The sequence below is a fragment of the Lonchura striata genome, chromosome 12 (genome assembly GCF_046129695.1).
Source record: "Lonchura striata isolate bLonStr1 chromosome 12, bLonStr1.mat, whole genome shotgun sequence".
Lineage (NCBI taxonomy): Eukaryota > Metazoa > Chordata > Aves > Passeriformes > Estrildidae > Lonchura > Lonchura striata.
In genome coordinates, this window is record NC_134614.1 from 17,678,833 (window position 1) to 17,705,280 (window position 26,448).

Below are 26,448 nucleotides of genomic sequence, written 5' to 3' on the forward strand. Positions count from 1 at the left end.
AATATTTAGAGAAGTCTCTCCTGGTCTTGCAAGCCCTTGAAGGGATTTTGAACCTTACTCATCTTCTGAAATGTTAGCGTAGACTTATGATGATAATAGAGGTAACAAATTTCCCAATGACTGGATTGTTCTTATCGAATCTTAATTTGTAATTGCCTCTCAGTCTTTCTAGGATTGGCTTACTAAATTTGGCACAGAGAGTTTCAACTCTGAGACAGCCATTTTGCAACCTACATTTTCTTCTCTTTCTGCTAATAGCTCTTAGTGAAATTGCTGTTCTGTGTCCTTTTTTGAGATGGATGCTATGTGTTGCAAAGGCCTCTAAAAGTTAAGTTGTCTTTGAAAAAGCAGTTGTTTTCTGCTGGCTTATGTGCAGGTGATGTCTTTTAAGCAGCTGCAATAACTGTCGTGGTTTGGGGAAAAACAGGTAACAGGCAGCCCTAGCACAAGGCACCTTCTGGGAGATGTGGGTAGGGTACAGCACCGAGTGTTGTGGTTAAGAAATATAAGCAATTCACAAAAAAATGTAATTTTTTTTTTCTTTACAAAGAAATAGGAAAATATCACCTTAACTATGTGTGAGTGCAGTTAAAGAATGGTTTGTGCTAATCCAGTTGTCAGCAGGGCCCAGACTTGGCTATGCTCCATTATCCTTTTGGTTGAGGAAAGAGTAATTGGAAATTCCATGATCTCTGATGTCGAGTCGAAGATCTTCCCAAACAAGTGTCTCATCGAGTGCCATGTTGATATGAGATACAGTTGTCTGTTGTTATCAGAGAATTTAAAGCTTAAGAGTGATATTTGCCTTAGAAAAATAAATGTTTCAGAAAGAGAAAGCATAACTATTGAGACTTTACACAGATAAATATAGTACTGGAGGATATATAAAAGAAAAACCTCACCTTCATGTGGTCATATTTTGTGAAGATTTACTTTGAAGCTTTCCAGTCAATTTATGACTTTTTATTTTTCTTGCCATTTGATGAGTATTTTTCTATTTCTGGTTTTTCATAGCTTTTCTTTGAGCACCATCTCTGATACCAGTGGGAACCTGCATGGTTTTTTTGCAGGGCAATTGCGCCAACCTCTTTTTTATATTTGTGCTCACACAATAATAGTGACATTTTATTAACTCATGAACAGGGCTTGAATTTTTAAAGTTATAAGAATATTATCTATGCTTTTATTTGTTTTACTTACATGTAAATCACTGCATAGAGGTGCATGCTGTGTTCTAGCTGAGCTTCCTAAACTTCCTTAGACAAAAAAAAAACAACAAAGTAAATCTGTATAATATTAAGGATCCTGAGTTTGTAAAAATAAGTCTGCTTGATCTGCTTTAGTTTTGAAATAAAGTATTCATTAACTGCACACATGGAGGACATCAGGTCTGTATTGAATGAAATTAGGAAAGGGGTGATGTGGAGATGCCAGTGCAGTTGCTTGAAGATTTAAACAACCACGATGCATAAACAATGTGTGTCTGCCACAAGAATGCAATTCCTTACAGTGCAAAAGAGGGGACTCAGAGGGTGAGAACACAGATCTGTTGAAGGGCATTGCAAAGCAGGGGGCTTGTGGCAGGTGGAGAAATAAATAGGTCACATTCAAGCAATGAAGATTGATCATGGACAAACACTGTTCTCTAGTGGAAGTATTGAAAGGCTGGAATAATCACCCATGGGACAATGGTTTATCAATTGCCCCAGGTCTTTAAGAACAAGTTTGATTACTTATATTGTTCCCACCAGGTACCTTAGTTATCATGCCTTGGGGCTGAGGGATGGACTGGCTGACCTTTGGAGGTTCCTTCTAGCTCTCCTTTGGTTAACAGATCTCTAAGTGGGCACATTTTAACAGGATTGTGCTGAAAGCTATTCTCCAGCACTGTAATCTGTTAATCAGTTCTATTTCAAGTGGAATTTGTTGTATCTGTGATAATTGCCAAGGAAAGGTTGTGTTTTTCAGTGGGTTTGGGTTTTTGTTTTTTGGCAGTGCTTCTTTCATGTCATCCTCCAGGACAATTCTACAGTGAGTCCCTGTCATCCTTCTGTTTAAATATTCTTCTCTGCTGCAGTGTTGCATCTAGGCCAGTTGCACAATTGTTATTCTGCCTGGGAAAGTGATGGGGATTCATGGAGTTCCTTGTGAGGGAAAGCATGTCCTGAGTGTGGATCAGAATGAGCAATTTTTCCAGCTGGCTGCATTCAAACTGTTGATTTCAGTTACTACAGCTTGACATTTAGTTCATATGGTAGGTAGCCATGTTCCACAGTGAGATTTTTAATTCCATTTAATTTCATTTTATCTGTGAACATGTATCCCCTTGGGAAAAATTAATTTCTTAGTGGGACTAGCAGTAAAAGGAGGGGTACTGTGGAACCTGGAGGTTGTGTATCTAATGGAATGATTTGATAAATGTGAGAAGAAATCCTGTTTTTCTAATGCTCTGTTACAAGTCTGCCTGTCCATGAGCAGCAGAGTGAGGAAACTGGAGAACTGATTTCTTCACAAGGCATTATTAGTCATAGCTAATAAATTATTTTAATAGCTAAAGAATATGCTAACACTCATACAGCTTTGGCTTTGCAGCAGTGTATAGTTTGCAGAGAAGGGAACTGCTACTGGGAATATTTTAAAATGCAAATTATTATATTCTCCAGGTAAATTATAACAAAAAAATCTTTCCTTTTATTCTGTTAAAGAGTATCTAGTGGTTGTTTGACTAATGCTTGAGAATTAGGCACCTTATTAATAGTTACATAAGTAGTAGTTAGAAAAAGATATGATTTTATACAGTATAATAAGCAGCTATGAATTAATACAGTTTATAAATATGTGTTAAGCTTACAGTGTATCAGAAGTGCTGTTTGCTTGGGTGGGCTTTTGTAGACATTTAAGCCACTGGTATATTTGGGTCAGTATGAGTATTTCTTAAAATGTAAATATTAGGGTTTTTAAATTAACTTTCATGCCACTAAAAAGACATTTCTTGTCTTATTAATATCACTGATGTCATGAATGTTGAAGCCTTGTCAGCATTTTTACACACGTAGTGTTTGAAATGTCACTGTTGCATCTTCAGATAATGATGAGATTCTGTACTCAGTTTCCTAGCGTGGCCCAGCACATTTCTTAGCAAACAAACTGAAACAGGATTGAAAAGCAGTATAGTGCTATTTTATATATATTTTCCCACATATGTGACTTAAATATGTATAACAAAATAACAGTTTTCAGAGAAAAACAGGGAGATATGGGCCAAATGCTTGCTATTCAGAAGGTATGTTAAGAAGAGAAACCTAACTAATTTAATCTTTTCAGCTGGTTGTAACTTTCTAGAGTGTGAGTTCTTGGTTTGTTTTTTTCTTTTGGCTGGGGCTCACACTTTTGTTGTTGCTGTAACATTTCTGTCCTGCTTGGTGCACTCTGGCTCTAGGTGGCAGTCACTGGTAGGCAAAGGGAAGAGTCATTCTGGGATGGATGCTGGGCTTGCTGCCTGCACAGTTTGGCTTCTCCAGATGAAATTTTTATGGTGTTGGACAGCATTAAAAGTGCCACTCTGCTTCTTTCCCTTCTGAACTGCGGCAGAGATACCGTGAAGAAAGGAAAACAAAACAAAAAAAAAAGGGCAAAAAAGGACAGGAAATATTGAAGTGAAATATTCACAAAGGAGAGCTTTAGTAATGCTGACAATATGGAGGAGATTTCTTTTATATCAGCATGACTCCTGTCCTAGATTAACAGACAAGTTTGTTTATAATGGAAGAAATACCAGTTTTTCACTAAATTCAGTTTCAAAGAGAAACACAGACTGACCAAAGTACAGTCAGGGATAATAGGAGTGGAGAAATGTGTGATTGTAATTTCATTTGAGTGAGGACTTCCCCACACTCTTATGGGCAAGTGTTGAAGGAGAAATAATTCTCTTTTTTACATAAGTCCTTGTGTCTTCCACCCTATGTCCTGCATCCCCATCTTCCCTTTGCAGTGTCCATCCTTTCTCAATTTCCAAGCTTTTTTCCATCATTAGACAGGTATTTCCCTTCCTTCATATTTGTTAGCTGCCTGTCTCTTGATTCTCCACCGTGTCTCTTCTCTATAAAGTAGGATGGGCTTTAAGGGGGTTTTTTTCTCACTCTTGGTGTAGGTGCTGGTTGCCTCCCTAAGTCCTCTCTGCTAAACATCTAGATAAAAAGTTGCTGTTGGAAAAGGCAGCAGCACTCAAGCAAAAGAGCAACAGTTTCTCGCCCCTTGCTGTGTAGGGCTGATTGCACTTCATGAGATGAATGCTGCTTGATAAGAAAGCTGCTGTTATCATAAAATCACGGTTCAAACCCAGGGTTAGTCTATACATTTTATTGATCTCTGGTTTCAAGTACCATGCCAGATAACAGTCTTGTTTATCTATGTGCAAATCCCAAGAATCTCTTTGGAAAGATCTGAAGTAATTCTGGATGTACAGAGATATACTTAAGTTCATGTTTTGGCTTTCAGTTTTAAAGATAAATAAAATACTTACTATTATTTTGCATATCGTATTAACTACCAGCTCTAAATGCTTTGCAGATATTCTGCAGGATATTTTTGCCTTAAGAAGAATAACCAAAAACCAAAATATCTTGATTTTTGCTTTATACAAACCTAGCAACAAGCTTTTAATTTATTAAATACTTGTTTTAACTGTGGAAAACTACAGATTTTTGAAAAGAAAGGTGCTTTAGCTGCAGAATAATAAAAAACCCAAACCACAAAAAAAAAACACCCAAAGATTTAATTAGTTCTATATTTTCACATGTTTATAACGAAAAAGACCATTAACTTTTGCAGAGCTGAGTTTGACAGCTCAGTCAAGTGCATTCCCAGGGTCAATTTGAGAAATATGGGCCATCATCTGTGAGGGAAAGCTTTCTGAGAGTTAGGATTATTAATAATAATTTAGTACAGATTTCTGTGTGAAGTTCATGAGTAAGAAATACAAGGTAGAGATAATCCTGGTATTATGACAAGATTATATATTAGGGTGACAGGTATCACAGTCCCTAATAGATTGCAGAGGACAGAGATAATGAAGAGTGATGCTTTGTGTTCCCAGGCCTGCCTTAGGCCTAGTATGTAACTGTAGGCAAAGCACTCCTTCCTCAATTCCTCTGTCTGTAAAAATGATGATAATGATGTGGATTATTTTGTGTTTTGTTTGAACATCTTAAGGGAATACGTAGAAATGAAGTGGTAGGAACATGAAAGGAAATACAAGGTAGTAAAATATGCATCTGTATTGCAGACAGCTTTGTTCTGGCAATTGATTATAAGATTATTGATTCTACTGTTCTTTCCTATTGAGGGTGTCACTATGTACTTGTTCACAGGATTGTAGGAAAAAAAACCTTGCTGTTTCTTACACTTGCCTATCTTTCAGCTTCTCATTCAGAATTTGTGATAAGGTTATTCTGCTTTTATTCTTGCCCATTACTACCCCCATGAGGGGCAGTTAAAGCTGTAGTTGGTAGAGGATAAGGACAGCAAAGGTCTGTCTGTCTTTATTTTCTCTATCTCCTCCCTTTCTATCTCTCTGTCTCTCTTTGGCCGTTGAAAATGTAGGTCATATTGCATCACCATAAAATGGAACAGTCAGAAAGGTGTTTGAAAAATGCTGACATCCTTAGCCTGGGGTGCATGCCAGTGTCCTTTGTTTACATTGGGAATAGTGTTGTACCTGTGTAGGAACCTGCATCTCTGTTAAGGTTAGTGGTATGGTACCTGAATTATGAGTCAGATTTTAGGATGACTTTCATCTGCTTGCAGTAATTTAAAATTAGACAGATAAAATGCAGCTACTCAAAATAATGATATACACCAGGAGCTAATTTGAAATCCTTAATCTGCAATAACTGTGACGGTGTCATTTGAATAATGTTACCTTTAACAGAGAAGCTTGGTAATAAATTTTGCAAATCCTATTATTCATGTACTCTCAATTGTCTTGATTAGCTGTGCCTTTCTGTCTTGAAAAGTATGTTTATATTATATGTTTGTATATTCTTCTTCATTTTTTACTTCATTATTATTTTACTTCATGCACCCTTTTAACTGAGCCAATCAGGTTTTTTTTTAATTTTAAAAATGGAAAATGCTGATGTCCAGTGTCTCACTGCTAGCTACCAGGCTTTCATTGTTTGTGTTTCTGATGTAATACAAGTTGTAATTGGTATGAAATATTCCTGTGGTTTAAAATGCAGGACATATTTTTTCTTCTCCACAGACATAAATACAATTTTAAAAGAAATTTATAAATATAATTTCAACTGTCTATATATATCTTAGTTTGCTGCAATAAGATAATGTGTTTTAGGGTTGAACTTTGAAATAAATAGTGGTATAAATGATGCTGCAAGATGTGGATGTTTTGAAATATAGGACAAAATACTTGCTTATAGAAAATCTTGCATTATTTCTTAAATGAGGTATGTTTTTTACTTTTCTGTTCAATGCTTTGTATGGTTTTACTTAAATTGTTGAAGTGGAATATGCAAAGGGTTCTTATGACTTTATTAATCTTGCTGCTGAAGAAGACTTCTAAGTTAAAAGAAATTGTTGCAAGATAAAATCAGTGATGACATGATTTGTTGAGGAAGATAATGAAAGCTGGTCTTTGCCTATTGTCATTAGACAAAGGAAAATTACAGTAGTCAAAATTAAGACCCATCAAGTGCACTTTGCTGTGCATAATAATTTTGCAATTTTTGTCAATTATCCAAAAGGTGTTATTGCTTCTCCATTGATTAAGGTATTAGTTATGTAGTAACTAAAAGATTAGTTATTAAAGTTTGATCCTTTTAGTTATTAATTAAGATACCTATTTTTTAAATAATTTCAGAATAACTTATTTCATTATTATACTTTACACCAAATATTCTGTTGCATCTGTGTTTGCACAGAATAATAGTAAATATTTTGGTAATTCTGGGAAACACTTGCTATTGGTATACATAGGAAATACGTGAAATCTTGAGAAGCTGTAATTTTGTAATTGGTATTTACAGAAGTTTGGTATTTAATCTCTGAATGGAGCTGGCACTTATTTTTCAGCCTGTGAAGATGTGAAGAATTGTGTCTCCTGGAGAGACCAGCAGGGCCAATTATGCAACTGGTGGTTCTGATGCCATCTTTGACCCCTGAGATTGTGCAGTTGGTGGGTTCAGAGTCAGTCTCCAGCACAGCCAGGATTATTAGCCTGGGAGCTGCTGGGCTTTGCCCTTGAGTTGCCAGCTGGCCATAGGAGCAGCCCTTGGCCTGGTGCTGCCCCACTCCTGCTCCTGCCTCTCCGAGGGGCACAGTGACATCTCCTGAGGTTATCCCCAGACTCACAGCTGGGTGTGATTACACCCTGCATGTCCACATCTTTGTTTATATAAATACAGCCTTGGTGTTCTATATTAAATTTGAATATGTAGTGTTCTAAAATTTAGGTACATTCTTTGGTGCATATTTCTGGCACCTGAAAAGAGACAGAGTTAAAGGACCTTGGATAGCTGAGGCATTAAGTTTTGATGCTTTCAAAAGTTAGGGATGCTCTATCACATACATTTCCATTTTCTGTATTTTAATGAGTTGATTTGCAATTGCAATTTTCATGTAAATGTGTTTCCCCTTAAATGGATAATATGCATTTGTAATTGTAACTCTGCCTATATTATGGGTAATCTGTGTAGATACAGTTTTGACTGGGTATATAGCTCTTGCTCTTCCAGGTTGTGCTTCCCTGCCTTGCATATCAGTAACTCCTCAAAGTATCAAACAGGAATTTTGTCCAAGTTTCTTTGATAGTCAGGCAATGAGAGTGACATAATGCTTCACTGGATTGGAAATGCAGGCCTTTTTCCATTTTGCTGGATGGCTGCTTTGGCTTTTTTTGTCATTTTTCCACCTTTCAACTAGCTCTCCCTTTTCCAGGGTACCAAGGAGAGAGCTCCACCTGGCTTGTTCTCAATCATCCCTTGACTTCCTTGTGTTACTCTCTGCTGACAGTTGTGGTTGTAATTGACCTGCTGTAAATTCTCAACAAGAATCATTCCTGTTCTCTGCCACCCATTATCCAGAGAAAGAGTTCTCTTTAAAGGGTTATTAAGCTGTCAGTTTATTCTTTTGAGACTTACTCTTTTAACTTCTTTCCAATTCAACTGCAGGTGTAGTCCCTACAGCAAAATTCACAGGTGGTGACATAGTATGCTCTGATCTTTCATATACAGGAATAAATTTTTTGCTGATCCTTCCTTCACCCTTGTCTTCTCATTACTACCCTATTCCTAGATTTGTAAGTCTTGGGAGATGTCTTCTGCTTTATAGTTTTTGTTTTCATTTTTGCATGAAGCAACAGAACTTGCCTTTTGTGAAAAAGTTTACACCAGAGTGTTTTGCATGCAAAGCTTTCATATCCCCTAAGGAAAATGGGGTAGAGATGGAGGAGTGAATTACTTCCACAGCAGGTAGGTCGTATGCTCAAAGGGCTTGGAACTTGGAGGCTAAACATTGAATAATCTTCTGGGAAGGGGATGATCCATACAAATTCAGAGTCTCCTGTCCTAAACTACTAACGGACAAAAAAGGATTTTTGGTAAACACTGCATTGCATTTTCTTAGTTAGCAGCAGCAGGAGTTGAAGAGAAAGTTTTATACTGTAGTATTCAGTGAGATTTGTATGTGTAACAAGCATTTTCTGAGACTTCTACCAGTGTAGAAATTTACTAAGAATCACTTCTGTTAAGCATAAAGTAAAACAGTGCCTGCAGAGGGGAGAAAAAAATAATATTGGACTTGCCCTCAAGTCTTGTCCATTGAAAACAAGAGAAATTTGGATTTTATGCAATAACTAGAATATAAAGTGAGAATGTTCTTTGGATAAGCTATGTCACTGAACAGAGTCAATCTTAGAAATAGTAAATATATCTCTAGAGGATCTCAGTCAAGGTAATATCAGCTGCTTTGCTGCAGTTTAAAGGAAAAGAGGAAAAAAGGGTTTATCCTCAGTGTATAAAAAGACTTTAAAGATATAAACTTAGTTGGCAGACATTTCCCAGAGGAGCATCCAGAAGCCAGGAAAAGCTTCATTCAGTACCTTCCACTGGAGCAGAGCCCTACAGACTGGGGGACAGCTCTGATACCCTCTTGGACTGCATTCCTCTTGTCTGGACTTTATTCCTGTGAGGGGAAAAAATTAGTTTTCTCTGAAGTGTCATCCAGTCCCAGTGCTAGCTGGCTAATTTATATGTATCTTCATGGCTTTTTAGTGATGAAAAAAAATCAGTTTAATTTCAAAGCACTTGTAAAAATCAATTAACTGATCTTAAATATAACCTGTGCACAAAAATAGTTGAACTTTTTTCTAAGTTTTAAGGGCTTTGGTTTAGCTGTAACCGGTTTGGCACTGATTTATGCTAAACCAAAGCAAACTGGAATTAAGTTTAGTTTATATAAACAATTTTATAAGCATTGAATGAAAGGATCTTAAAACCTGAGCTTGAGATGATAAAGGTCCTGTTTGTGGGAAGGCCTCATTCAGAACATTTCTCTAAATTCTTCATTGGAGGTGCAGTGATAGTCCCTGATGTGGATTATGCGAAGGATCATTTTTACCTCTCCATGTTCTGTGGCACGGCGGTGAAGCTGTCAATGGCTGCATCCTGAGAGCCCCTATTCTTGGAGTTGTATTTTTTAAAAACCCTGAGCAGAAAATGCAGCACTGTCATATTTCCTGCGTGTGATACAGACACAGCCACATGCTCGGGAACCTGGTCAGCGAGAGTCGATGTGCAGTAACTGGGCTGAAGATAGAGGTTTCATCCAATGCATACCTTTGTGGTAATGTCAGGCTGCCATTTAGAGAGCTGCTCTGTACAGAACACACCATAACAGCTCCCTGCTTACCTTTCAGTTTGAAATCCATTGCACAAACTGTGTTTGTAAAATTGATAAAATGGTTCGTATTCGTTTTTAAATAGATACATTTATCGCCAGGAAACGGAGTTAAGGTTTCAAATGTTTCAGTGCTGTACTCTTTTTCTGTTCTTTTCTTTCAGAATTAATCAGGTACAAGTTAGGAAAAGCTTCCAAAATCTGAACAGATGAAGATCAATTGATAAATCAACCCAGAGATTCACCATACTTTCAAGGTACTGTGACATGCTTAACCAAATATTTTCCTTAAGCATAAGATTCTCAATCTCTAGATGCGAGAAGCATAGAGAACAGAATATTAGCAGGGTTGCAAAGCAAGTCTGAACTGTTATCAGATGCAGTGGGAAGACTTTTTTAAAATGCAGATGTTTATTGTATGTTTCATGGAAAATGAAGTGACGTTACAGTCAACCTAGAAGGAGTTCAACTTGACATGCAACTGCCAAACTTAAAAAGATAAAACTAAGCTGGATTATATCTTTCAATCAATTAAGTGTTTTGGAAAAGTAAATTGTGGCAGATGGGGAATATAGTAGAATCAATATTTTAAATTTATTTGGTTTTTGTATTTTAGAAGAAGTAATCTTCATTTTCTGAATAATTTTTTTTTCCTATTTACATGTTTCCATATGTTAAAGCATTTAAAGGCTGTTAGGCCCTGGCATATGCCATAGCCTACCAGCTGCATCAGTCCTATTGTTTTACAAGTTCAGAAAGTGGAATTGTAATCTGGGATAAGACTGTACAGTTGCCTAACACAGTGGGCTTATTCTATATTACTAGTGTTCATTGCAGAATGCTAGAAAAAAGAGAAAATTATGGTAATAAATTGAAATTTTGCCTGAAGGGCTGTTAGTGCAGATTATTATATCAGGTACTGCTAATTCATTGAAAGATTATCTGTTTCTTTCTCTGTTTCCCTTACTCTTTACTCTTTATCATCACGTGCATTTCACCATTTTGTATATTTTTGCTTAACTCCATGAAAAAAAAAAAAAAAAAAGACTTCACTCCTATGTACAGATATGAGGAATCCAGACTATTGCAGCCTGGTCAGTATTTGCTGGGCAAATCATCTTTAAATACATTTTAAAATAGATTGCAGCAGAAAGGGCCATTACAGCTAGCATGGATCTGGCCTGCAGAGTTATTTAAGTGGCAGAGTTAACCTGAGCTTAAGAATTGTGAGGAATGTTTGTTACTGTCTGGATCTTGCAATATGTCACATTCAAAGATGTAATAACCTGAAGTTTTTAAAGCAAAATGCTTCCCGTGTAGCAATGATTTTCCAGCTACCTGAGAGGTGGCTGTCTTGGTGAACCCAGAGTGTCTGGGTTGCAAAAACTGGCTTTATTCTTTTTACTTCCTTGCTCCTCATCACTGAATAGGGCCACAACATCTATTAGGCTTTCATATAATCCTAGGAAAGTCTAGATTGGAACAATCTTCTGGACATCATCTGTTTGAGGCAGGTTATCTGAGGCCTGGTCAAACTAAGGATTAAATATTTTTGGCTAGAGAAAGTTCACAATTTCTCTGGGCAGTCTGTACCAATATGTAATTATCCTCACAGTAAATATTTTGTTGTTACATCTGGACAGAACTTCAGAACCAACTTGTGCTTGTTGCCTCTTTCCGTGTCACCTTGTTCCTTGTGAAGAGAGTTATCTCCATCTTCTCTATAATTATCTTTTATTTATTGGAAGACTGATTACATCTCACCTGAATCTTCTCTTCTTTAGGTTGAATCAACCCAATTCCTTTTAATTTTTTTATATTTTTCCTTCTGATCTTCTAATCACTTTGTTGGCTCTTTGCTGGACCCTGTCCAGTTTTTTAATATGTCTCTTGAAGTGGCTCAGTCTTCCAACATGTCACAATCTCTGTACAAAGGGACACTATGGGTGGATCTATTTGTTTTCCAAGTTTTTGGGTCACCTGCAAACTTACATGTTTATTCCAATCATTCAGATGATATTGGATAGGAATGAGCCCAGTATTGATCCCTAAGAAACTCTGTGGCTGATTGCCATTTGATTTTGAGCCATTCCCACCCTTTGAGCACAGCAGTTTAGCCAGTTTCTGGCAATCTTATGGTCCCTATCTGTGACCTTTCAAATGAATTCTCTTAGCACCCTCACCTGCATCCTGCAAGTCCCACAGACCTGCCCATGTCCAATTTGTGTAATATTTTGTTGCTATCTTGCCAAGCATGTGGTCAGAGCAGGTAGCATCAGCAAGCATCAATCAAACATGAGAAGAAAGTTTAAATTTAAATTTCCTTGCACCAGGGTTCTTAGGATCCTTGGTTTGATGTTAAAAGCACATCAGAGGTTATGGGGCCTCAACAGCTTCTCTTCAGTGATAGTGTGGCTGTGGCCTCAAGAAACTCGAGTCCTGTGAGCTGTGCTTGGACCCAGAGACTTAAACTGGCAAGAAACCAGGCAGGGTTATGAAACCAGGCAGGGTTAGGCTCCAGCAGAAAATCAGTAGTACCAAATCGCCCCCATCAAGTGCTTTGGTTTTAATAAGTGGAAATCCAGCACTAATGTTCCTGTTACAATTGGCCTGAACAGCTGTGTACTTCAATAATTCTAAGTTGTAATATCATATTCTCTGTGTATAAATGAGAATCTGAAAGGTCATACCTGTTTGATTCCTCTGATTAAAATGATTCATCTGCACAGTTAGGTTGCTGAAATAGTTTTAACATTTCCAAATTCAAAAGGTAATTTCAATACCTTATGTAAAATTAGTAAACATTAGTTTGATTTCAAGATAATTATCTGGATGTATTTTGTGTAGTTTTGCCTATTTAACACTTGGAAACTTTGTATCACTACAGAGTGTTTTCTCTATAAATTTCCCTTCAAGAATTGACAGTATGTGGTGTCATTAAGTAGGGCAAAGATCTGTGTTCCTCTATTCATTATTCTGCTTTACATCACTGTGTTGTGAATTCTTGCAGACATATTTGAAAGTTAACTAAAGAAGGAAGTGGTTATAGTCTTTTGCTAGGTTCTTAATGCGTGGTAATAGCATTGTCTGATAATTTGGATGTAAAGGTGTTATTGTGATGTTTGGATAAGCATATAAGGGCATCTGTTTCATTCTCACCCTTATGCAGAATTCTTTGCAGATTTACTTATAAATCTCCATTCCCCAATTCTTCCTTCTCAGAAAAGGATATCTCAAGTTAGTCTTCTAATCTTAATATTGTTCTTTCCCCTGGTACAGGTGGTTTGTAGTAGATATGCACAATAATTTGTATTCCAGCATTTAAAGGAGCTGTATTCCAATGATTCTGAGCATCTCCAGTTTCACCTTTGAAGTGTTACTCATAAATAAAATTATATATGTCAATTATATGATGTATATAAAATTATATACATCAATCTGTTCCCAGGATCCATGGGAAAAGGGATAATAAACTAGCATGATTTCTTATATAATTTTTTTATTGTGTGCTGCTTATGATTAGTATTATTTTGCAGGATCACAATCCTTTGTGTAGTTGTAAGGGGAAAAGTTTCTGATTTTCTGGATGTCAGAGTGAACTACAGATAATCATAATGTGTTTTTCTTAGTGTATTAATATTTTGCCATAATGGGGCTTAAATTAAATGGTCTGTTTGTTATGGCTAGGTGGTTCTGTCTTCATCTGAATGTATTGATTTATGTGAACTTTTTATCTCTTACTTCCACACTTGCCCAGTTATAGTCTTATATTTCTCATACTGGAGATACATTTTAAAATGCATAGAATGTGCTCCCCATTCCAGCATTTTCAGCAGGAGGTGATGGGTCGGTCAGGACTTCAGCATGTCAGCTTCTTGAGTTGTCACTTTATCCTGAATCCCACCTACATTACAATAATGACATTTCTTCTTAGTTTTTATGCTCTTCTTGGTCATTTCATACCGTTGGCTAGAATTAACTTACTTGATTTCATTTAGTGCCATAATGCCCCTCAGAGCTTCTCCTTGATAGACATTCTGTGAATTCACTATTTTCCTTTCTTCTGAGTACTGATAAAGTGACACCCCCGTGGATTCTCCCTGTCTCTCCCTTTGCACTTCAGCTCTCACATCCTTTCACTTCCATTGTGGAAAATCATCGGCGAATCGTATCATTGTACTTCTGCTCTTAAAAGAGTTCGGCTGCAGATTCATCCTTCCTTTTTCATTCCAGTTAAGAGTTGTCATATCTCAGGTCCTATACAGAGGCTGTCATACAGATTCTAACTGAACAGCTGAAGTAGGTGTTCCCTGTTTGAACGGCTTTCCCGGACCACCTGGCAAAAGAATGAAACCTGCTGGTACAGGTGAAAAAATGCCCACAGTGTCATGCCATGAAATAACCATCCGCTGCAGTTTTCAGCACTTGCATGCTGTCTGTAGGCATACATTTAATCATAGTGTTGCCAGCCATGTTTAATCTATTGTTAAATCTATCTAGTGAGCTTTAAAACTGTGAGTTTTCCTTTTCTGTATGTTTTGTTTCCTATTTTTGTCTTTCTTTGCTTTTGCAGGCTGTGTTATATGGTTTTTTTTTTGTTTATGCTTTCTTCACATAATTTTTTTACTGTTTTCTCTACATCATATCATCCACTGTTTTCTGCTGTTTTCTTGCTTCATATTTTTCCTTCTCTACTTTCTCTTTGAGTTTAACCTAACTTCTCTTTGTGCTTTCTCTTTGTTCTCCGAATACTTGTTCCCATTGACAGGTATGAGCAGTTAATGATTTTTCACACATTGTCTCAGTCCCAATGCTATTGCTTGGGCTATTTTGTTTTCTCAGATAAGTCCTTAGAACCAGTGGCATTTCCAAGCTCAGTCCCAATGCTATTGCTTGGGCTATTTTGTTTTCTCAAATAAGTCCTTAGAACCAGTGGCATTTCCAAGCTCCTTTTTGTTCTGTTAAAGAGAAGTACTGGCTTCTAGACAGTTTTACATACTTGAATGTTCTCCCCACTCCTGGCCAGGTTCACCCCACTTAACTCTGTATGTCTAATTTATGTGTGTGGTCATCCATGGCTACTTCTGTGGTTAGTGGGAAGAGAAGGGCTTGTTCAAATAGTGGTTTACACCAGGAGGGACCAAGCTAATCCCAGAAGTATTCCTTCCTCTCTGCTGCCCACCAAGGGAGCTTTGGATGACTGCTCTTCTAACCGGATGTCTCAGATTTGTAACAGTCACCTCTGTGAAAGTCTACTGCTTGTACATGTGTTTTCAATTCTGATCTCCTTCTAACATGACATATTTTCAGGGATTTCCCTATTTTTACTTAAAATAATCAGTGCAACCATGCACAACATTATGGAAACAATGTAAGAAAATTGATCTAGTGTGCTTTAAAGAGCCCAAACAATGTATTCAACCTAATGACTTTGTGGGGAAAGAAAGTTCTCGCCACTTCCAGTCCTTGTAAAATTAGTTTTTCATCTGCCCCTATTCCTGCTGTCTGACTAATCGGTCTTGTGCACTTGAACTGATGAACTGATCCTTCTGCTGCCACTTCCCTCCCTCTGCTGGAATACTGATGTACTCACGGCACAGTGAGAAAATATTGCAGTAGCGGAAGGTTTACTAAAGGACAGCCTGAGGCCCAGACTGCAGAATTAGATCTTGAGTGGGAATATACAGGGAAAGAAGAAAAGCTGTGAAAGAGGGAGGCTAAAAATGCACAGCCAGATTGAAAGAGCAGAGAAGAGCCATAAAGGGGATAATCAGAGCTGTATGAAATAACAGTGGCATGTGCTTTTACCTCTGTGGCTGGCACTTTTGAAGCAAGAGACACTTCTGAGTAACTTGATGAGTGTCATCTCTAGAAACTAAGAAGTTGATAATCTATTGGCTTGTTAATGTAGTTGGTTAATTGATGTAATTTTGCCAATTTTTGCATAGTTTGACATAAATTCATTAGTAATGTTTAAAGAAAAGAATCATGTGATGTGTGAACATGAAATTGATCTGCCATGGTCAACCTTGTCACTGTTAAAGGGTAGGTGATGGTGTTCTGTGACTCTCTTTGGTCACTTGTCACTATATTTGCTTTATGATTTATGTAAAGTAAATAATAGAAAAACCCTTTATGAATTTGGACACTTGGATGTATCAAGGTTTCTTTTTTTAAACTGCAGCTGAGGCAGTTTTCTGACAGCTTACCCCAGGACAAAGGAAAGCTGCATGAATGAAGTTTGTAATATAAATGAGAATATTTGACACAGAGAATACAGATCTATCTGGGACTTGCTTTATCCTATGCCTGGAGTCTGCATTCAGCTGTGGATACTATCTTAGACTCCATTTGTGAAGCACTGTTAAAAACTAAGCTTGAAAGAAATCAGGCATAGGCATTTTTCCTATCTGGCTTCTACACCACAAAATAAAAAAGCTGAGGTTCAATTCAGAAATTGTTCAGCACCTGACAGACATTTTTTTCCAGTGATATTCTTAGTTTTAATTATAAGTAGTTTTCTATATTATAAAGTATGCTATTTGATAATTAATCAAACAATAATGCAATCCATTCATCTTTAGACTCTGGTTCCATGGCAGGGCATTGTAACTGTCTGAAACATCAGGGCCCAGCTCAAGGGCTGATGGCCTTTGATAATTAATCCTGCTGCAAATGTCTGCAGTAGAAGTCAGTGTTACTCTCTTTACCTAAATTTTATGGTGTTGGCCTTTTATGAAGGAGCTAAGTTAGACTTCATGTTGATCAGGAGGAGAGAAAAATCATGCTAGCTGCTCTGTATTAGATCTGCAATTTTACGAGATACGTTCTGAGTATGACATAAATTATCAGTTGGGTGGAACACTGAAATTATTCTTTTAATTACAGCCTATGCTATTCAATGTGATGAGCTTGAATTTATAGATCTTTTATATGCATAAATTTGGAAAGAAACATCTCTAGCTTGTATAGTCCCACACTTGAAATAGAAAATGAAAATTAGCTAAGCCTGCATGTATATGCACCTCTGCAAGTTAAACAAATTTATTTACAGTTCTGATTTCTGCTCTGTGGTTTTGCAAATACATGTATGGAATCTGTCAGCAGTTCTGCTGACAGTGCCAGTCCCGTGCTCTCGAGTACCTGTAGAGGAGGCAGCACATCAGATTTACATATTTTTAGCTGTTCTTTGAGGATGTTGTTACTGACAATGGCATCAAGCATGGCCAGAAATCATTGCAGATCACGGCCTGACAGTTTGACATTGGTACTTGAACACTGTAGTGTAAAAAACTCTGTAATATATTAATTCTAAACCCAGGTTTGTTGTTGTTTTTTTTTTTTAATCAAATAACTTGATTTTGCAAAGTTTAGACTTTATTACTTGGAGTTAGCAGGTACGACAGCATCCTTTAATCCCGTCTTTTGACATGGCACGACGTCACCGCAAAGTTTAGGAAAGGGGCGGGGGGGGGGGGGGGGGAAAGCTGTTTTAAAAAAGAACTGTGGAATGACAGTGAGAAGGTGCTCTCCCGGGAGACAGGTTACGGGTATAACGAGGCGAAGGAAAGTCGCTCGGTGTGGCCCGTGTGCCGGGCGGCCGCGGGCGAGGAGCGGAGGGAGGGAGGGAGGGATGGGATGGGATGGGATGGGATGGGATGGGATGGGATGGGATGGGATGGGATGGGATGGGATGGGATGGGATGGGATGGGAGCCGGGGGGACCGGCCGGGGACGCGCCCACCTGGAGCGCGTTTCCTGCTCGCCGCTGCCTTTAAGGAGGCGCCGGGTTTAAGGTGGACCGGCGATGAGGGCGGGGCGCGCCCGCCCGGCTCCGCCCGCCGCGTCGCCCTCCGGTCCGCCCCCCTCGCCGGGGCAGCGGGTGCCAGGCGGGGTTGTGATGCGGCCGTTGTTTTTGTAGGGTCGCGGGGCCGCGGTGCGGAGGTAGCGAGGCGGCCCATGGAGCCGGGGTACGCCTGGCAGGCGGCGTAGCCCTGCTCGCCCCCGCTGCCTTCCGCCGCTTTGTTAGCGCGAACACAAGCGCGCCTCACCTTCACGGTGAAGAGGAAGGCAGCGCTCCCCGCACAATAATGGGCACCCGGGCGCTGCCCCCCGGGCCGCCGCAGAGGTGAGTCGGCGCCGCCGCAGGGCCGCAGGTTCCCCGCGGGGAGGAAGCGGAGCGAGCGGGCGGGCTGACAGCGCCGCGGCGCTGCCTTAAGAGCGGGGCGCCACCTTAAGCGGCCGCTGACTTTTCTCGTTACATTGTAGCAGCGGAAAGAATGTCGGCGCGGGCCGCGGGTGACGTCAGGAGGGAGCAGCGCGGCGCGGCCGCCAGGCAGCGGCAGCGGCGGCCCCGCCACGGCGAGGGAGGAGGCGGAGGAGGCGGGAGCGGCGCCGGCCCCGCCGCCACCGCAGCGGCAATGGCGGCCGTCGGGGAGCGCAGGTCCCTGCCCAGCCCCGAGGCGATGTTGGGGCAGCCCTGGAGCCACTGGGTCGATGCTGCTAAACTTCACGGGAACGACGGTGAGTGGCCGCCAACCACCGCCACCCCCACCCCCCTCCCACCGGCTCGTCCCCAGCGCACCCCGCGGGTGCCCCGGGACGGCACGGCGGGGTGCCGGGCCCGGCGGGCAGCTCGGGTCCGTTCCCACCCCCGGCGGTCGCGGCCGAGTTCGTTGTGCGGTGCGCGCCCCCCGGCCGGGCTCGGGAGCGGCGCGGAGCGGGCAGCGCCTGCCCCAGTTCCTGTAATCCGGGACACGGGGCGAGGAGGTCGGAGCCGGTCCCCGGAGCCCGGCACCTCCTGCCCTGGATTCAGCCTCGGCACGGGGCGGGGAGCTCCCGCCGCAGGTGAGGCATCCCCGCCGCTGACAGCCCCGCTGCGGGGCCCGGGAGCACTCGGTCCCTCTGTCCTGTGTTTGTGTCGTGTCCCTGCGTGTGCCCACGGGGGAACGGGACACGGGTCACGAGCGGGGCGTCAGTCCTACCCTCTGGCTTGTCCATGGACTGAGATCTTGTGGCTTTTTGGTTTTAGGAACAGCATTAGAAGAAAGTTTCAAGGAATACGGGAGAAACCGAGAAGCAATGCGACTTTGCCGAGAAGGTGAGTGCAGTTCATTCTCGAAGAAAAGTGCACGGAGAAGTTTTCTTGGTCGTAACTACTTAGCAGAGGGGCAGGTATGGGAAGGAGAAAGGATCAAAGTTTCCTACCGGTTTGGATTTAGGACTGGTGGCCTGTCAGTGACTGGTGTTGTTAGTATTATTATTAAATTAATGGGTATTTTGAAAACTACAAGGTAGGGCATAGACTGTCCTTACTGTATTTCTACGTGTTTTCTTTTTCTTTAGACTGTAAATAGTCGTAAGGAAGCTCTGTGACCAACACTGATAAAATCTTCTGTTGAGCTACATTATTTTTTCTTCTTGGTATAGTTCATGTCACTGTTTCAATACCAATCCCTTCCTCTGTCATGTCATTATATTATGTTTATTGCTTGGTACTCTGCTAAATGAGAGTGACCTTTCACCTGTGATTAGCAAAAGCCCATTATGGCCTAGTTTCTTGCAAGAGTAACAATGCTACTTGAAGTTGTAAGCAGATGATGAATGAAAGCTATAGATTATTATTTGCTTTCTAACAGGCAGTGGAAAAAAGGAAGTGATGAGTCTGATTTATTATGTTAATTTTTGTTTGTTTGTTTTTCTAGTTTAATGATTGTTTTAGAGCAGAGAAAGTTTTAGAACCTTTCTTGATGTTTGTTCTTGGTTCCCTCTGAGTGCCCGAGACGTGTGCCGGAGAACAGGCCCAGCTGTTTTAAATACTAGAGCAGTTAGACCCAAGTCATTTATTTGATGTTAGAAGTGGAAGGCTGAGTTTGTAGACATGGTTTACAATCACGGGAAGCAGAACTTGCCAGCGACCTTAAGAGATGATCTGATTCAGCACTTACTGACCTGCAAGCTGCAAGCAGCAAATGAAACATAAAGCAAGGTGGCACAGGTTGGCAGGATTGAGAGGCAGTGATCCATACTGAGTCTGAATCAAAATGGCTATTTTTTGTGCAATTCCCAATGTTGCTAAAATTTGGAAAATACTGTTTCTAGGATCAGAGTCGGTGGTCAGTGGCATGGAAGAAAGATGAAATAGGCAGCCGTGCTGCAGCGTGCAGATTCACTTGTGTTGTTTTGCCATCTTCTTAAGTGTATCTCTCTGAGTTCTTAGGCACTTGAAAAATCACTTCATTACTTCATTGTCAAGTTCCAATCTAATCATTGTGCTGGATATGTAATTCATTTTTCTGAATAGACGAATCATTCAAATGGTAAAAAAGCATTTACAACAATAAACACACACACACATTATCCTAGTGAATATTTTACCAATAAGGATTTTCAAACATTTGCTCTTATTTCTGCCTCTTAAAATGCAAGCATCTAAGGTTTCCAGATTCTAAAGATTAGCTGGCAGGGTAAAGAATAATCTATCCTATTTTTTTCCCACTGGAGAGAGATCATGAAACTCTTTTTGTGCAGGCTGATCACTGAAAAACAGCTTTTCTGCACTGACTCCAACCATGTGAATGACTTGTAGGGTTGTGAGTCGACAGAATTTCATAAAATACTTTGAGAATTAAAAGTGAAACTTAGTAGCCCTGTCAGGCTTCCAGAAGTCTATTTATTTTGGTTGCTTTATGACATATGAATGAGACACTGACTTGGCATATACCTGTAGCTGGCCTGTAGGGAGCTTGGCCTGCTGTAAAATACAGCAAAAGTAGTATTAATTAAATTTATATTAACTTAAGGAACTAGGGGAACAGCAAACATGCCAGCATGAGTATGTATTATCAAATAAAACTTTGAAACTGTTGTAAATTATTCATTTTCACAGGAAGAATTTTGCATTCAAAATTGAGGAACAAACATTTATAAAGTCATTGGACTTTCTAAACCTCAGTTCTTAACAGAGAAGGGTGAACCAAAAGTATAAATTTTGTTAAATCCACTTTAACCTCAAGACTTTTGTCGTGGTACCCCACAGTATTTTAAATACAAGTAACAGCAGAACTTGTGTAAGAAAGTTATTTCTCTACAGATCGGGAGTTGACTCTGAGGCCCAACTTCACAAAAGGATTTCAAGGTTATTTAGGCTAATTTAACCTTGCATTGCAACTCTTCCAGTTTGCATAAAATAATTAAATATTCATGGCCTGGAGAGGGAGCAAAAGAAGGAACATGACTTTACAGTCCACATATTAGAATTGGGTTCAAAACCAAGAACCATTTTCTTTATTTAACAATTGTCAGACTCCCACTGACCCGTGTCCCCACTGGGGAATGGGTGGTAGTTGTTTCTTTTCCCATGTGCTGTTTCTCTGCATCTCCTGGTGGGAATGGCCTCATCCTCAGCATGCCTGGTAGCAAGAGGTGGATTTCAGCCTTGCAGGCAGTTAGTTGAGTTTGAGTCTCCTGAATGAAGAGTGAGCTGTTCCTCTTGTTGTAACACTGTATTAGAAAAGAGGCTTAACATTGCCAGCTTCTCCTTTTGTTAAGCTTTAAAGGCAAAGAATGATGTATGCTATTTTAAAGGAATAAAGGAGGATGCAACTGTGGTCTTTCAGGATGATATTTGCAAGCAGTGGAGAGAGGCAGGATTTCAGACACACCTTTGTCAGTGGCACCTTCTATTTGCTGATCAGGTAGTTCCTCTCTCAGCATTTTAGTGGTTGTGAAGCCTGGTGAGTCCTTAATACCTGTCAATGATGCTAGTTCCATGCAGGGATCAGGAAACATGTCTCAAACATGGGTTTTTTATTGTATCCAACCCTTCTTGTCATAACCAAGATACATTGAAGTAAAAATTAGAATTTGAGTTTGGGCTTCCCAAACTCCCAGTGTTTGTGTCTCATACTTTCCTGTCTTTTTCACTGCTCTTACATGCTTTCTGTTCTGCTAATACATAATAGTAAATCATTCCTGCTGGGATACTCACTGACCTTCATGAAAGTGAGAAACTCGCTGTATACTTTCCTATGTTGCTTTTTGAGACAGTAACAGTCCACACGAAGCTTTGATGTAGAAATCAGCTGCAGGAATAAGGTATGGGCCCAGTGGACTTAACTTGCTCTTGGTATGGAAAATCCCCAGGAGATGGAAGTGAGAGAGGCATACCCAATGGGATGGGAAAATTTTACTTTAAAATAAGCCTTGAACTTTACTTTGACTTTGTACACTGAAACCGTCTTCTGCTGAGCAATCCTATCAAGGTAAGAACCTGTTACAAGCAATTGTGCTTATTAATTGTTTTCATATGTAATTGATGTGACAGAATCTTTTGGCTCATGCAGTCACTTAATTACTCACTGCTTTGTGAACCAGCTGAAGGTGTGAATCCCCTGCCACTCACTTGTGCTGTGATGAAGCAAGGATGGCATGTTGCATTATAATATGTAGATGAATTCCAAAACAGCAAGGCAGAAAATCTCGTCCTCTTCATGCATTTTTCCTATATTTTAAAATGAAACTTTGCTGAAGTGCATCTTCCAAACTTGTGTGATAGTGGGAGCGAGTGCCATAGGATACAGCCAAAATGTTTTTAGTCACTCAGCTCATCTTGGTGGTGCAGCAGATCTTAAAAGGAGTTTGATGTGTCTGTAGTACCTGACACTGATTTGAAAAAAAAATTATTCTTTCATATCAAACCTCATAATCAGTACTGGAAACAGTTTTTCAGGAGATCCTTGCTAACTTGTGCTGAATTTAGTTGGCTTTTAAGATTTTTTTTCTAGCCCATTGTTGCAAAGAGGATCTCTAAATAGAACTGTGCCTGTGAGTGTAGAGTTCATGCGTGGTAACTTTGACAGGCTTCAACAGAGGCAACTGTTGCTTCTTGCAAAATTTAACAACAGGTTGGCTCATTTTGCTCTGTGAAAGAGTAGAAAAGCTGTGGATAGAAACAGTGAGGACCAAAATTGTTTACTGGGGCTGAGGGCCTAATCTTCCACCACCAAGGAACTCTTGACTGTCCCCACAGTAAATTTTCAATTGCTAAAAGTTGTCATGTATGTTCCTTTAAATAAAACAAAAACATGGGGGAAAATATCCAAAATAAGAAACCAAAACCAAGCCATCCCCACCCTCAAATCTATATTTGAGAGTCAGAGAGATACAACCCATGTACATCATCATTAAATACACCATTACTTACTAATTTGTGCAACCCTTTTGAAGTGGTTGGGATAAAAGTCTCTTATATTCTTATACTGACTCATAAAATAAATTTGAAATACTTAAAATTATAAAGAAGGAATCTATGGCATCTCAGATGGGAAAATAAAAGCATGGGGAGCAGAAAAGGAGATTTGACTAGACAATTTAAAATAGTGTTTTTTTGTAATAGTGTATTCAGTGCACACTGAAACGATGGTGTCTTTACTAGAGCTGAAGGACCTCATTCTTTCAGTTACACACACAGCCCCTTTTCTAGTTTGTTTGGGTATTTTTGTGTGTGTTACATCCTTTGAGAGGTTAATCCCTTGCTACTGTCTATTTCAAGCACTTTGCTCCTACTGTCACCATAGCTTAGAGTTAACTGGCAACAAAGTAGAGGAGGAGGAGGAGGACAGAACATCTGTAACTTGGGTCCCAGGTCAGAATTGGTGTTGGCTGTGGGGTGATGTAGCACAGTACCAATCTTACAGCTTTTAGAATATGCTGTTTTAATAAAGCAAGTGGTGAATTTTCTGTGGGAATGCAGATTGTCAGTTTTTGGTGGGCACCTTCAGAAGATACTCTGGAAGGTTTACAAGTGACAGTAGGAGTCAGTCAGGAGAGCAGGTGGGAGCAAACTCTGTTCAGCATGTGTGTCACCTGGTAACAGCTGGTCTTTGGCAGTTAATATATCTTGGGGTTAAAAAAAAATGGTTCTGTGAACCTCTAGGGCATTCAGCAGAAGCTTTGAGGTTTGATTATATTAATTGCTATTAATGAAAGTTACCAGAGTTGTGACAGTACTAAGAGCCATGCAATGAACCCTTGCTCTTCTTGAGCTCTTTCTGGGCAGGGTTGAGCAGTGAAATCCAGGCCTTGGTTGGCTCACTAGAAGCATCTTTATCACATAGACACAAGGTCTAGAATTTTCCCAGCAGCAGGCTCCATAAATAATTAAAGCACTGCTGAAACTTCTGTTCCAATATTAAGTTGTAAATACAAGTAAGAGACAGCATCTTATTTCAAATTTAAATTTGTTTTTATTCAGCCTTGGGAGGTGCTTAGTTGAGTTTATTTTTTTGTTGTGTCACATCATATCAGAGAGATGCTTAGAGGGCTCTATAATCCTTGACTACCTGCAAATACATTTTTGAGAATTTTTAATACATTGAAATAAATATTTTAAGGTAGCAGTACAAGGTGCTATGCTTTTTTTTTTACATTCTGCATAGCTCTTCACAGTCTGTAATCAGACAAATCTCTTCTTCATTTCATTGCATTTTAATTGGCTATTTACATAAATTGTTTTAAGGTTTTGTGGACTGGTTATCGTAAAACAATTACAGGGAGACTTCAAAATTGCATTGAACTGTTTAGGAAAATTTTGGAAGTTTTATGAGATTGCTTGAAAAACATGCAAGTTGAAAGGATGTTACTTCTGAAACTGTCTGCAGTGATTTGCCCTAATTTTTTACTTGGTTCTTTTTTTCCTTTAAATCTAAGTTCTATTTACAATATTTAATTATTTCTGATGGGATGAGTCAGGTGTTATAAATAGAATATTGTGATGTTAGACTGCAAGTTAGAACTGTGCCATCTCATATGTTTTAAAGATACTTGGCAGGTTTTAGGTATTACCATAATATTAGTGTGGTATTGCAAGGCCTTGGGGACTTTAGCTAGAAGTGCAGCCACAGAGCTGTCTTGATCTGTCCATAATATGTGAAGAGGCAGGATATATTCTTTTTTATAAGAATCTTTTGAAATAGTTGTTTGTACACACACATAACAGTCAGGCATTCACTGTTATCTAATCCTTCTTAAGTGGTATGTATGATTAGCAAGGTTATCCCTGTGCAGAAGAGGTGATGTTGTGATAATACTTAAAGATTGGTTTTTGTAGTGTTTCTGTGCTGTATCTAATAACAAAACCTCAGCGAGAAAAAAAGAATGCAATAAATATGTAGAAATGTGATTTTCATACAAGGTGGTAACTTTGTCTTCTAAGTAGAGCAGGAAAGACAAAAAGGCTTAGTGAAGGATACTTTTAAATAAATTGGGTTAAGAGGATGCAGATTACTCTCTCTAAGGTAACTATTTTGAAAAGTATTTCCTCCATTGCAGCAGATCTATAAAAATGAATGTCTTCAGTTCTTACAGCTGTCCTGGCTATGCCCAGCCTGTGGCTGGAACTACTGAAGGTTGTCTGGGGATAGGTGTCATCTCTTGTCTCTTACAAGACAGAAAAGATTTCATCTTTCACAAACCATTGTAATATTTGACTTGTAATTAACTATTCTAAATAATCTCTAGGATGCTTGAATATTTTTTCTCTTCCTGTGTAATGAATGAAATAATCCACTGCTGTAGAAGTTCCCCATACGTATAATATTCAATGGTATTTCCTAGGCATTCTGACAATGTAGGTGACAGCACAGAGATGAATAGAGCTTTGTACTTACACTTGAAGTTTTTTAGCAGCAAGTGTTAAAATCTGACAAAGGGAATTCAAAGTGTAATGTAGCAGAGTAGCATGATTATAAAAGCAATTGTCACAGAAGGCAATAAATTTATTGTAACCTGTGTTCCCACGGCTAGGAGGCTTTGCTCAGTGAAAATCTTTCCCTGCTTGTGCAGGCTGTGTGCAGCTGTGAGCCAGGACTGGTGCTGGTGGCTCTCACACTGATTCTTGTGGCAAGTCAGACACTCGTGGTAAGCCCAGATAGTGCAGGTTATGACAGGATGTGACTTCATCAAAGTAAACTGCTCACGCAGCTGCTCCCACATTGCTTGGAGTCATGATTGCTAGGTTTGGAAATGGCAGATATTCTGGGTTATTGGCTCAGGTAGATTAGAAATAGTCAAATTACTTGTGTGTGCATGTGCTCATCAGCCCTGTGGAATAAGCTGGTTTGTGGTAACGTGTTCCAAATGAGAAAGATGGTTGATTTACAAGCTCACTCCCACCCTGATCTCCACTTCTGATAGCTTTGGCATAGCCCATGGATAAACTTCATTGATAATGTAAGGAGAAAGGGATAATTGGTTATGCCTTGTTTTTCTGCTGGGGGGGATTGTAATAGGCAGAAAACATACAGTGTTCTTGATCTGCTCTTCCTTCTGTTGCTAAGCAGGACTTGAATCTTCATCAACTGTCTGTAATGCAACAGAAAATACAGCTTTCTCAACTGGCACTGAAAAAATATGCACAAATGAGCTGAAGGACTAAAATCCTGTAGGGAGCAATTTTGAGGTTAAGTCCATATTGCTTTGATTCTGAAATTGAGTTCTGATTGTTTTCTTTGCAAGCAAATTGGTTGGATGCTTTCT

General features: G+C 39.5%; 1 protein-coding gene across 3 annotated transcripts in view; it reads left to right on the forward strand.

Moving 5' to 3' along the window:
- ATXN7 (ataxin 7) overlaps positions 1 to 26,448 on the forward strand; it is an 86,777-nt gene that overhangs the window by 8,035 nt on the left and 52,294 nt on the right. Inside the window, exons 2-4 of one of the 3 annotated variants that reach the window (XM_021537251.1) lie at positions 10,077 to 10,169; positions 18,181 to 18,435; positions 18,944 to 19,012. In XM_021537251.1, coding sequence (XP_021392926.1) covers positions 18,192 to 18,435; positions 18,944 to 19,012 — 313 coding nt within the window. In that variant the 5' untranslated portion in view covers positions 10,077 to 10,169; positions 18,181 to 18,191. Of the gene's footprint in view, positions 1 to 527; positions 10,170 to 17,989; positions 18,041 to 18,180; positions 18,436 to 18,943; positions 19,013 to 26,448 lie in introns of those variants that run through there. The other 2 variants (XM_077786161.1, XM_021537252.3) reach the window with 2 other exon arrangements.